This window comes from Eremomyces bilateralis, assembly GCF_010015585.1.
Source record: "Eremomyces bilateralis CBS 781.70 unplaced genomic scaffold P152scaffold_5, whole genome shotgun sequence".
In the NCBI taxonomy this organism is placed as follows: Eukaryota; Fungi; Ascomycota; class Dothideomycetes; order Eremomycetales; family Eremomycetaceae; genus Eremomyces; species Eremomyces bilateralis.
In genome coordinates this window covers 116,282-127,316 of record NW_022985071.1, presented here as the reverse complement: position 1 = coordinate 127,316, position 11,035 = coordinate 116,282, and the positions used below count along the sequence as shown (strand labels likewise).

General features: G+C 51.1%; 5 protein-coding genes across 5 annotated transcripts; 2 read left to right on the top strand and 3 right to left on the bottom strand.

The window, feature by feature from the left end:
• Positions 1-52: 52 nt before the first annotated feature.
• P152DRAFT_447556 (uncharacterized protein) lies at positions 53-715 on the top strand (the record flags this gene model as incomplete). Its single annotated transcript, XM_033678001.1, has 2 exons — positions 53-115; positions 152-715. The coding sequence occupies 2 exons, from the start codon at positions 53-55 to the stop codon at positions 713-715; spliced, it is 627 nt and encodes a 208-aa protein (XP_033535785.1).
• A 909-nt stretch (positions 716-1,624) lies between these two features.
• Positions 1,625-1,967, bottom strand: P152DRAFT_262454 (uncharacterized protein). Its single transcript, XM_033674803.1, has one exon. The coding sequence runs from the start codon at positions 1,927-1,929 to the stop codon at positions 1,729-1,731; it is 201 nt and encodes a 66-aa protein (XP_033535784.1). The 5' UTR covers positions 1,930-1,967; the 3' UTR covers positions 1,625-1,728.
• A 949-nt stretch (positions 1,968-2,916) lies between these two features.
• P152DRAFT_499715 (FAD-binding domain-containing protein) lies at positions 2,917-4,897 on the top strand (the record flags this gene model as incomplete). The annotated part of the gene is made up of 7 exons (XM_033682303.1): positions 2,917-3,397; positions 3,445-3,521; positions 3,569-3,677; positions 3,727-3,770; positions 3,823-4,080; positions 4,128-4,181; positions 4,231-4,897. 7 exons carry the CDS (start codon positions 2,917-2,919, stop codon positions 4,708-4,710), a joined length of 1,503 nt encoding a protein of 500 aa, XP_033535783.1. The 3' UTR covers positions 4,711-4,897.
• A 20-nt stretch (positions 4,898-4,917) lies between these two features.
• On the bottom strand, positions 4,918-5,546 carry P152DRAFT_456380 (uncharacterized protein). Its single transcript, XM_033678993.1, has one exon. It carries the CDS (start codon positions 5,443-5,445, stop codon positions 5,056-5,058), a length of 390 nt encoding a protein of 129 aa, XP_033535782.1. The 5' UTR covers positions 5,446-5,546; the 3' UTR covers positions 4,918-5,055.
• Positions 5,547-6,839: 1,293 nt separating this feature from the next.
• On the bottom strand, positions 6,840-9,650 carry P152DRAFT_262417 (uncharacterized protein). The gene is made up of 3 exons (XM_033674802.1): positions 8,628-9,650; positions 7,682-8,577; positions 6,840-7,601 (listed from the first exon to the last, which is right to left on the bottom strand). Exons 1-3 carry the CDS (start codon positions 9,345-9,347, stop codon positions 7,019-7,021), a joined length of 2,199 nt encoding a protein of 732 aa, XP_033535781.1. The 5' UTR covers positions 9,348-9,650; the 3' UTR covers positions 6,840-7,018.
• Between the last annotated feature and the right edge of the window lie 1,385 nt (positions 9,651-11,035).

The following is an 11,035-nucleotide window of genomic DNA, read 5'->3' as shown; positions in this document are numbered from 1 at the left end:
ACTCCGCCTCGCACCTAGAGACCATATCGTCGTACAGTATTCTGGCCTGGAGATGTCTTTCCATAGGCGTCTTCCGGCGCAGTCGCCAACGCCGGCGTCTCCCCTGATCACCTGGGTAAGGGGATAGAGTCGCCATTTTTTTTCTATTCAGCTAACCGGATACGTCGAACAGAAAGCTACGCCGCCTCCCTTGACTTTGGTCGACCGTCTTCCGTCACCTTCGCTACCCGCTTCGCCCTCGCTGGAGCTAGAACCTAGGATCACTGCCCCACCGGATTCCCCACTGAAGGACGGCCACAGTCTCCATGCACATGCTTCGCAAGACCAAACCCTGGTTCAGAGCCTACCGGAGCTGCTGGAAGCGATCCGCAGCAACGCTCAGACGCAGTCCGAGATATCGGGGAACCAGGAGGCCCTCATGGATATGGTTCGGGATATCTTTGACCGCGTGGAAGCGTTGGCTACGGTATCGGCCGCTTCACCGGTGGCGAGGGAACGTCAGTTCTCCACACTAGAGGACATTAGCGACGACGACTTCGATTTGAATTTCATACCAGAGCTAGAGCAAAAACGGAGGAACCTTCGTGTAGCCCTCACTTCTGCGGAAGATTCCCTACTGCTGCGTCTCGTAAAGGAGTATGGCGAGGAGTGGGTTAAGGTCACTAAAGAATTCCAGATCCAAGAGCCGGTAAATCTCGCGCCCCCGTCACGTTGATGAATCGCTTCCGACTACTGGCATCCGGTGAAGCGAAGCAAGCTCTGGGGGGCGGGCCGTAGCAGCCTCTGATCTACGGTGCTCAATCTCAGTTGATCTTTCACGCTTTTTAAACGACATTGGGAGTAGATCTGAAATTCAATTTGCTGATTTCTTTACATGAAAGATGTTCTGATACGACGAAATGATGGAAGGGAAACACCCTATGTACGCCAATCTCCAACCTAAGGGAAATAGACAATCACAGAGTCCCAGTATCCGGATCAATCGATTTGCTTTCATTGCGCTTTCTCTTTTCCCTCCCTGGCCTCGCTTATTCCTTGACCTGCCTCCGGTGCGCTGCTCGCCATCCAGAACAGCCCAGAACTACCTATCCACGCTGCCCAGGGGCTGTGGCGTGGACGCGGTTAGGGATGGAACCGGCAGCCGAAGTAGCGGGCGAGCCTCTTCCCTCCTTTCGTATGAATATGCGGCCTAGCAGATCCACCGCATGAACGAACACGCGACTTCTGGATCCGTTATAAGAGCAAGCGCTAAGACCTACTCGAAAGTCGACAGCTATCATCCACTGAATGATTCTCTTCCCCAAATCCCTCGCACCTAGCGTCAACCATCATTTCCATCGACACCTCTTACTCCTTGCGCTGCCTCATCCGTTCGCATGAATGAGCGCACCGCCTTCTGGGAATCCAAGGATCGTGATGCGGAATAGTCTCCTCCCTTTTCTTTCTCTCTCTCTCACACACATTCAGGCGGCATGCGCTAATCCCAATGATTTCAGTTGCTCTAACTGCTCATGCAGTCTCGCTAGCTTTTTCCTCCAATTGTCTGGCAACTTGATGTTCCGCACGTCGAGCCACACCTTGTCCCCCGTCTGATATGCTGGTGCTGGGTCGCGTCGTTTGTTGGTCACGTCTTGTTATCTCTGCTGGGACGTAGCCATAGCGGCTTGCGCGAATTCAACGCATTCGTGGAACTTCTTCATCTTCATCTCCGCTGCTGCTGCCGGACTCTTAGGTGGACTCTTGTTGTCTGTAGCCCTTGTGAAACCGGTTGAATCTCCCAAATACGGATGGTAGCCGTGCGTAATGAAGAAGGGACTCATGCCGGTTGCCACTGTCGTTCTTCCGAGAATCGCGACTTGGGCGAAGGGTAACAATGTGTCCAATCGTCTTGCCTATATGTACTAAAATGCCGTACGAAGTCTTCGACATTCTAATTCATTCTTTCGGTAGATCCACCTATTTCTGGATGATAGGCGGTTGACAGCCTCTGCTTTACCTTCACTAGCTTGCAGATCTGCGATCTGACTCCTTTGACGAACTTGTCTCGTCTGTCGGATGTGATTACTCTTGGTAAGGCGCAGTGCGCTAGGTAATGCTCGATGAACGTCTCGACTGACGTTTCGCTCGTTAGGTCAGGCCGCGAACACTGCTCCTTTGTTTAACCGGTCTACGATAATCAAAAGCTCAGTGCTCCCTTTCTCCGTCTTTGACAGGCCGGTGATGTAAGTAGTAGATTTCCGGGGTATCTCTCGAGCTATCACCTGTCAAACTTCCCTGATCTCGACTCTTCAGGTGATAAAAAATACCGCCATTCAAGGACAAGAATTGGAGTCGTTTTGTGCAACTCGATAGCAATTGCAATGGACAAGTGAAGGACGACAGTCTCCCTTTCCAAATTTATTTATTCGAGCCCCACCGTATCCAAGATGCGCGACGGTCGAGCGTTGAGAAATCGAGACGGCTGGACGCTTCAACACCAGATTCCGAATACAAGCATCCAACGACCCACACTCCCCAGACTTCATCCAACGCTGAACGGCAGCACCTCGTGTACAACTCCATGGGGAATCATGAAAGAATAGAAAATGCTCGATGAGGTCGCACTAAGTGAGGTTAAAATTACATCCGACGAAACTGCCGAATCAAAATACTCAGATATGGTATTATTTCTACAAACAATCCCCCGGTAACTAAAGGTCGCCCTCCAGCATTACTCCATATTTGGTGTATATCACAGAGCTTCATTTTGTGGGGGTTCATTCATGTGAAATTGCGCTACTGCTGCAGTGTCAGGAGTAAGTCCGGGTGCAATAACTCGATTTTGCCTCCATATAAGTCTGTCGCAATGCCTGTCCGCTTCACTGTTCGGTTGAAGTTATCCAGTTCCACTGCTGGCTATCTTGACTTTCGTTAGCAATGGCTCTTTCCAAGGTCTCTCTGGCGCTCATCCTGTCTTTGTTTTCGGCCAGCTCTTTGCAAGCTCCGACACAGTCAACAGTGAACGCATGCGATGCTCTCACCCAAGCTATCCCAGGGAAGCTCTTCAATCCCCGGTCATCAGGATATAAGGAGGAGAACGATGATTACTGGAACGTCGGTCTTTCAGACCTGAAGCCGGCCTGTATCCTGAAGCCGACCACTTCCCAAGAAGTTGGTAAAGCTTTCCAGGTTCTCGGTGAATATACGGATGTGAACTTTAGTGTCAAGAGTGGTGGACACGACCCCAATCCTGGACATGCCAGTAGCCAGGGTGGCATTCTGATCGCACTGAGCAAGATCAAGGGAACGACATATGATAAAGATACTAACCTGGCTCAAGTCAAGCCTGGAGGGCAGTGGAAGGATGTCATTGGCCCGTTGGAACAGTACGGTGTTACTGTGGGAGGGGGTCGTCTAGGTAAGAACGCTTCGCTATTGTACATTCCTTGTCTGACTCCACTCCAGATACTGTGGGCATTGGTGGGTATTTGGCTGGAGGAGGACTGTCCTTCTTGTCAGCGCAATACGGGATGGCTGCAGATGTATGTATGGCTCGAGCCGACCGAAAGAAGCTTGCTAATAATTCTAGTCTATCGTCGGATGGGAGCTAGTAACAGCGAACGGCTCAGTTATCAACGTTAACGCGAAGACTCATCCAGACCTTGCTGTGGCGTTGCGTGGTGGCGGCAATCAATATGGTAATTCTCAGACTTCGCCAAATGGTGATCCTTTTCTAACAAGGGCTAGGTGTTACCACCAAGTTTTCCATTGAGGCCCATCCTATCGGAAAGGTCAGTAACAGCATCATCAGCAGGGAAGAATAATCGGACTGACAAAGATAAGGTCTGGGGAGGCATACGGGTATACGCTGGCTGGGCCGAGCAGGAAGTCTTCGCTGCCCTGCATGATTTCATCGCCAATAACCACAAAGATCCGAAAGCCGCAGTCATTCTTACCTCCACCAAACTCGTTAGCGATGTGGAAACCTATATAATATTTTTCTTCTATGACGCTCCGGAGGCTCCGAAGGGTGCCTTTGGAAAGTTCGAAGATATCAGCTCATTCTTGGACTTGACTCAGTCAGATACGTACTCTGAACTCGTGAGTAGCACTGATGCCAATTAAGGAGCTATCGCTAACCAATGCAGCTCGCAAAGAACTCCGTGGGAGCAGATTTGCTCCCGACCAGAGCATCTTTCCGCGTAAGAAACATCCATCGAGAAGAAAGAAAGAAGCTGACCACAGTTTCAGAGCATCACTCTCCCCCGCATCCCTTCCAGACCTCAATTCTACCAAGAAATTGAGGCCCAATGGGAGACCCTCTTCAAGGACTATGCCGAATCCCACCCTGGATCGGCCGTAGATATCATATTCCAGCCGTTCCCGGCAGTCATAGCCAAGAACAGTGCCTCCCGTGGCGGCAACGCGATGGGCTTAACAGAAAATGACAAAGATCGCTTCATCCTTACGATCACGGGACAATGGACACCCGCTGATGATGATAATACCATCTGGGACCTGTCCAAGCAGCTCACCGACTGGATCGAGCAACAGATTCCGCATGTAACCACTCCTGAAAGTGAACAGTACTTGCCCCTGTTCATGAATCATGCGGCCTTCAGTCAGGATGTCTTTGGATCATATAAGGACGTCGAGAAGTTCAAGGTCCTGCAGAAGGAAATGGATCCTACCGGCTTCTTTGCCAAACGCGCAGGCGGGTTCAACATCTAGTTACAACCGAATACTGTTCTCAGACCCTGGCCCGAACCAAAGCTTCTTGAGACTTGAGGTGATAGAGGACATTCGATTAATATAATTCGTCACCGGCGAATGACTGTTTATATTATTCGCGCCATTATCTCCCATAGAGAAGTTTGCATGTATAGCACACTATCAATGTCAGCATACAACCATTGTTAAATTTGATCGAGCTTGTGATGATAGTACAATTCAAGTCCCAGTAAATCCCAGAGCACTGGACGTTGACCAACCTCTGACAAGACATAAGTCCAACGGACCGCCTAGACAGGTCTCACGAGCGTTGTATCCAGCCTAGGATAGGAGGGGGAGGTTGTCTCATAGCTTAGAGCCAGTCGAGTGGACCCCAAAGACAACCAGTTTATCCAAGACTGATATGTTCTTCCAGTTTTGCGTTTCAATTGAGGCTTTTGCCTGCTTTTCACCGATCCACCTCTTTGAAACCTCGACCATAACGGGACGATTGTCCCTTTGTGCGTCTCCGACAAGGCAAACGGTCGACATAATCCAAGAGAGGGAGTCAAGCAGTTCTTTTCCGCGGAATCGCAGCTCCGTTCCATTAAGGCGAGTACGCAGGATACTTTCAGAAGTTTTATAGGTCATTGCAGCAGTTAGAACGCGTTTTATTTGGCCTTGCCTGATAGCTGATTTCGCTAATTCAATTCTGGCTTCGTTTGAAGGCAATTGAGATTGTTGTTGTTGAGACATTGTGAAAATAGGGTGGTGATCGCCATGGTGAAGGAAAATTCGCAGCTCAGTGGTGGATTACGTTAGAGTAAGAAAGCAGTTGAGTTTGTATCATAGCAAATGATTAGGACTTAGATACATACTTGCTAAGGAAAGATTGGAAAGATTTGGACGATAGAGTATGGAGGATTTGAAGTCGAAGAAGGTTGGGCAAAACTTCGGGTGAGAGCTGGCTGGCGCTAAACCCGAAAAGAGATGGGCTAACCCGTAACGGGGAACTTCCAATCAGGCCGATCTCCGAACTATTCAGAGCCTCGAATTACCTTCTGTATGCATCTCTCACTAGGGTGAAGCCCAACTTCGAAACCTTGATGAACTCGGCCACGACTATGGTATCGTAATCGAAGAACTCGGCCACAGCGGATTCCGATTTCTGGAGGAACTCCTGATAGGGTCTCTGTATGCCTATCTTATGCAGCAAAGTCGGTGGGATTGGGTCAGTCAGCCATGGCGATTATATTTTTTGATGGATTGGATGTGAGAGAGTCTTAGGGACTAGGCCCCTTTAGGTCCCTTGCTGAACCTCCTGGTTAAATAACCTGTGAAACGCTCCTGAATTACCTGCGTTTTCTAAGGTAGTATAACCAAAACCTATCTTTATCGTTGTAAGATTAAACAATAGGTAGTTACGTATCTCGATCTTGACTAGATTGTTTCACTTAGAATGTGCCCTTCAACATTGATACTGCGCCGTGGTATTTGACAACCGGAAAGAGTCGGTGCACATACAGATGGATCGCACCTGTATTTCAACAAGTGAGACACCGGCAAGTCTACCAGACACACGATGGCCCAGCAATTTGGACTTAATCCTCTTCGAATTCTTGGATCTTGCGATTATGACAAACGTCGCCCTTCTAAATACATCTTTAAACATCATGACTGTGAAGCACGCTTTGCCTTTCCCTGTGAACACGCTCCAAAGCTCCCGAATAGCCCAGCAATATCCCATCCCATACCCCCATGACGTCCGGTTTCCACGAAATATGATGTACGGTCGAGTAAAATGGCAGTCAAAAAGCCATCGTGCTCCCGTAATCTATCGTATGAAATGTCATGCCTCCCTCCAGGAAACCGATTGCTAATTCGCATCGGACGAACGATGGTCCCCATGTGAAGATGATACACTAAATTTAAATGCCGTGAAGTTAAAAGACTAGTTCCCGAATGTGCCATACGACAGAAATCCCGTACAATAAAGATTAGGTGATGAACTTAAGGTGAGGATGAGAAAGTAGAATTCGGAGAAGAGCGGCCGTCAGGACATCACCGGAACGTAGGAGATATAGAAAGGGGAGAATGAGAACAATGTCGGAAAGAGGTATAGAGAGGACCATAATATGAGACTGCCTTGACACCCGTCTCTTTTGCAAGCTATATTTTAACAGCGTTGAAGAAAATTCATCACTCGTCAAATCATCCTCGGAACAAAAACATGGAAAAAGGTGGAAGATGCAACCACAGTGAAAGGAGAAAGAAGTAGATGATAATGACAAAACCTCCTCTTGATATATAAATCCCATCCACATCGCCCTCACAACACCCGATCCCACCCTCCACCCGCCCGATCAAATGCAAACGGCGGCACCGGTCCATGGGTGAGCCCGTGTCCCAGCGTCGCCCCACCCGGTTGCCCCGGCATCGTGATCGCCGGGACATACACCGACTGATACGGATGCTGCGCTAGGCTGAAATCCGCCGTCGCCAGCAGCGGATTCAAGATCCCACTCGGCGGCTTCCTCCTCGCCTGCGCGGGCGGCGGCGCTGGAGCCGGTGCGCTTGTCACCGGCACCGCACCAAGCGGTCTTCCGGGACTATGCCCCCTCGTCGGCAACGGAGCGGCGCTGGGGACGCTCGTCGGCTGTGCGCCGAGGGCGCTCATGGAATGCGAATTGAACGGCTGCATGGAGGGCGGGGTGGGCATGATTTCGGCGGCGAGGTGGAGGGGTTCGTCCCAGGCCCATTTCTCGCGTAGTTCCTTCTGCACGAAGCCGATGCGCCAGCCGGTTTCTTGGCGGATGCGGTCGAAGATGTGGAGGACTTCTTCTTGTTCGCGGCGGTCGGTGAGGGTTTCGGCGGCGATGGCGAGGGAGCGGAGACCGACGGAAGCGACGCCGCTGCATGGAGGGTTAGTGGTTTGGGATCGCGGGGGGGAGCAGTGGTAGTGGAAAGCAAGTGAAACGAGATCTGGACTCACCGATCTTTGACATGCGCAGTTATGCCGCAGATCATTACGCTGTGCTGTCGCACCATGTTGTGCATATCCTCCAATTCCTGCGGACTCGCAGAATTCGCGAGGACCAGGGGGTTCACCTGTCCCAATAATAACATCGTCGTATGATAGAACAGCCTCGCCACGATCGCTGTTCGCTTGATCAGCCACACCTCGGGGAAGACGCTCTGAGCCATGGTCTGATATGGATAGAGGTATCCCATTGGATGCATGCTCCGCGGGACGCTCTTGTTCCAGCCCTCTGCCCAATCCCTTAGTCGCTCCCATTCCGCATACCGCCTCTGCGTCCGCATTTGCTCGTCACTCGGCGACGCTTCCGCTTTCCGTGGGATCGTGGCGCGGAAATTGGCGGTTTTCCCGATGATGTACATGATTCGGTACGTCCACAGCTCTTCGCGTCCTTGGTCGGTGTTGACGGGATTCTCGTGGGAGAAATCCATGTCGACACCCCAGTCGTCCGGATCCCAGGCAACTTGCCAGTTGAAATGGAGACAGGAGAGCAATTCCATGCCGACATTGAGCCAGAAGCAGGCGGCGCCGATGCCGGTCGACCGTGCATTCCATCCGCACTCTTTGATCAGGGCACGGGCTCCGGCGATGTGATTCATCCGCTGCAAAGCTCGCTCGCACATGATCTCGTAAACGTTTAGAATGACGGCGGTGGTGGCACAGATTACCACATCGCGAGCGGGGTTTTGCAGCGCATTTAGAAGGTAGCGGGTGGCAGTGTCATAATAAGAAAGGGCTTTGTCTTCGTTATATTTCTCATTTACCAGGGAAAGGTGCCGTGCACCGCAGGCAAGAAAGGCGTTTAGAAGCATTGGTTCTGATAATGCGTGGAAAGGGAGCAACCGCGAGAACTAGAGCCGATGAGAAAATGTCCCAAAAACGAAGTTGGATGTCCACTTACGTGTTTGTGAGGATCCATACTGTCCATCCAGATTCCGACCTCCTCGACGAACACCTGCATAAAAAGGACTTCCTCTTGAGTGTTCAGATAATCTCTCCTTCCCTCGGCGCTCGGGTTGGGGTCATGCGCGCTATATGATGAAGCGACACCTCCCGTAGAGCCCCCGTACGCCGAATCCGCTATCGAATGTGTATGACTGTGACCGTGTCCGTGTTGCCCATCCCTTCGCTCAAACATCACTCCAGATGTGTCGTCGGGATAGGTTTCGGGGAGCATCATCGGCGGCAAAGCACTGTGCTCGAGCACCGGCACAGGCGGGGGGGCTGTAACCGAGTATTGGAAGGATATCTCTGAGTCGACATTCGGTACGAGGCGCTTCTTGTCTTCCAGAGGCGCATATCTCCCTTCCCCGCCTTTATACTCGCTTGCGATCAGTCGGCTCTCGTCGACGAAGCTAACAGTCCAATCGTGGGCGTTTGCGACGATTGGTGGCGCCGATACGCTTGTGTCGATGAAGTTCAACTTCACCCCGTACTTGCATTGTCGTTGACTCTTCTTGCAGTTGAGACAGATCGGAATTGTCTCGTCACATTTGAGGTGCCGTTCGCGACAGGTCAAGCAGCCCGTCCGCACCCGCCGGGACTTGTTGGCATTGGGGTCGGCGGGCTGTTGCAGTATCTGGAGGCCGACGCTCGCTTTGTTATCCTCTCCCCCGGACATGGAGGTCCGGATGGCACCGCTGCCCGTCTGTTCCGCCACCTTCCCTTATGGCGACTTCGATTGGAGGCCCGGTGCGAGCTGGATGCCGAACTGGAAGGTCGCTGGCTGAGTGTATCCGACAGAGTTGGGTCCGTATTTGGAAGGTCGCCCACGAGCGCGGGATCGGATATAGGCGGTATAGAAATTCCTGAATCGTTCAAGAAGGGTGTATGTCCTAAGACCGATCGAGAGCCCTCGTTGTTCGTATGTTGTAGCCACCGTGAATAGGACAGGGAGTATATATTCGTATCGTGGGACTAATGAGCCGTTGTAGACGGGTCGGGGTCGTCCGCTTGAAATGAAATGTTTTAACAACTATATTCCAGGCTCTCGTGCTCAGAATGAATTGGGTCCTTCTTTCGAATATTGGGACACCTTCTCTGCAGTATCATTAAGGAGCGTCGAACGCAGCAGATGACTCAAAGCCCTGCGGATACTCCATGCGACAATCTCGTAAGAAATCCTTTCTTGGGTAGGGTACGAACGCGGTTGGAGAGGTCATGCGCGTAAAGGAGGCATCACAGTCACCGCAGAGCAGCGTATTCCGCTGGCTGCTTGAGGTTAGGGATCACACGGTCGTGGTAGACGGCTGTTCTTCCTGTGTTGCAAAGGTACGCTCGACTAAGTGAGCTGCGGACTTGGCAATGGATTGATCGCAATCGTATTCGCGGCGCGTATTATATAAATATGACCGGAGCGTTATGGAGGCGGCTTGTGGAAGAGGGGGAGGAGTAGATGTGGAAAGGGATGTGGTACTGTAGGTAAGGCGGTCTCTCTGACAGAGCAGACGATGAGGCAACAGTCTAGAGTGGATCAGTGGTGAGTGGATGGCTGAGATGCGCTAATATTGGGAACTGGCAACTGGCAAATGGTGGCGGTTCAGGGTTCTGGCTGTCAGTTCTGTCGATCTATTCGCCTAAAGTTACCAGCAGATCAATTAAGATCCTGTATTACCTGATCCTTGAATCCTCGGACAACAGGGTTTGGGCTTCTGGGTAGAAGAGAAACCAATATTTATTCGTCTGCAGAATCGCTGGAAGACGGACGGCTAACGGCGCGCCTGGCGGCCTCGGGAACAGAAGTCAATTGAAGGGATCGGTAAGGTACGTCTGTGTCTTTCCTTGCTTCCAAATTCTCCAATATCTATCCTGGAGAGTCCAAAATGCCAGACGCCACGCGGTCAAAAGAGCTGGGTGTCAAGCCGTGGCGCCCTTGGAAAAGAAATAAACGGGAAGGTCTACGGAGGAACGGATCAAGCGAATGCCGATATCCAGTATTGATGTTGTCCGTCGTCGCAACTCCATTGAGCAATCTGGTGTCTTGATATAGTCATTACCTTTCCTCCTCGTTATGGAAGAATCTGGACACAGCCGCTCTACTTCAATATTGAAATAGGGGAGGCTATATTGAGGTTCGCGACGACTTGCACATACGTGTATACTAAGCGCGTTGCGGCTGCTTCTTGAAGCACGTGGAAGAGACGACTTTCCATTCCTATCTTGTTCACAGTCATAGTTGATGCTTCCCAGACCAGGCGTTAGAACTTAAAGTTCTGGAAAATTCTGGTCAGGGAGTCTTTCCTCTCAGGGCTCTCAGTGCATGGATATCGGGCTCTTTAATATATCGAGATGGACAAGACTGCCAATCGC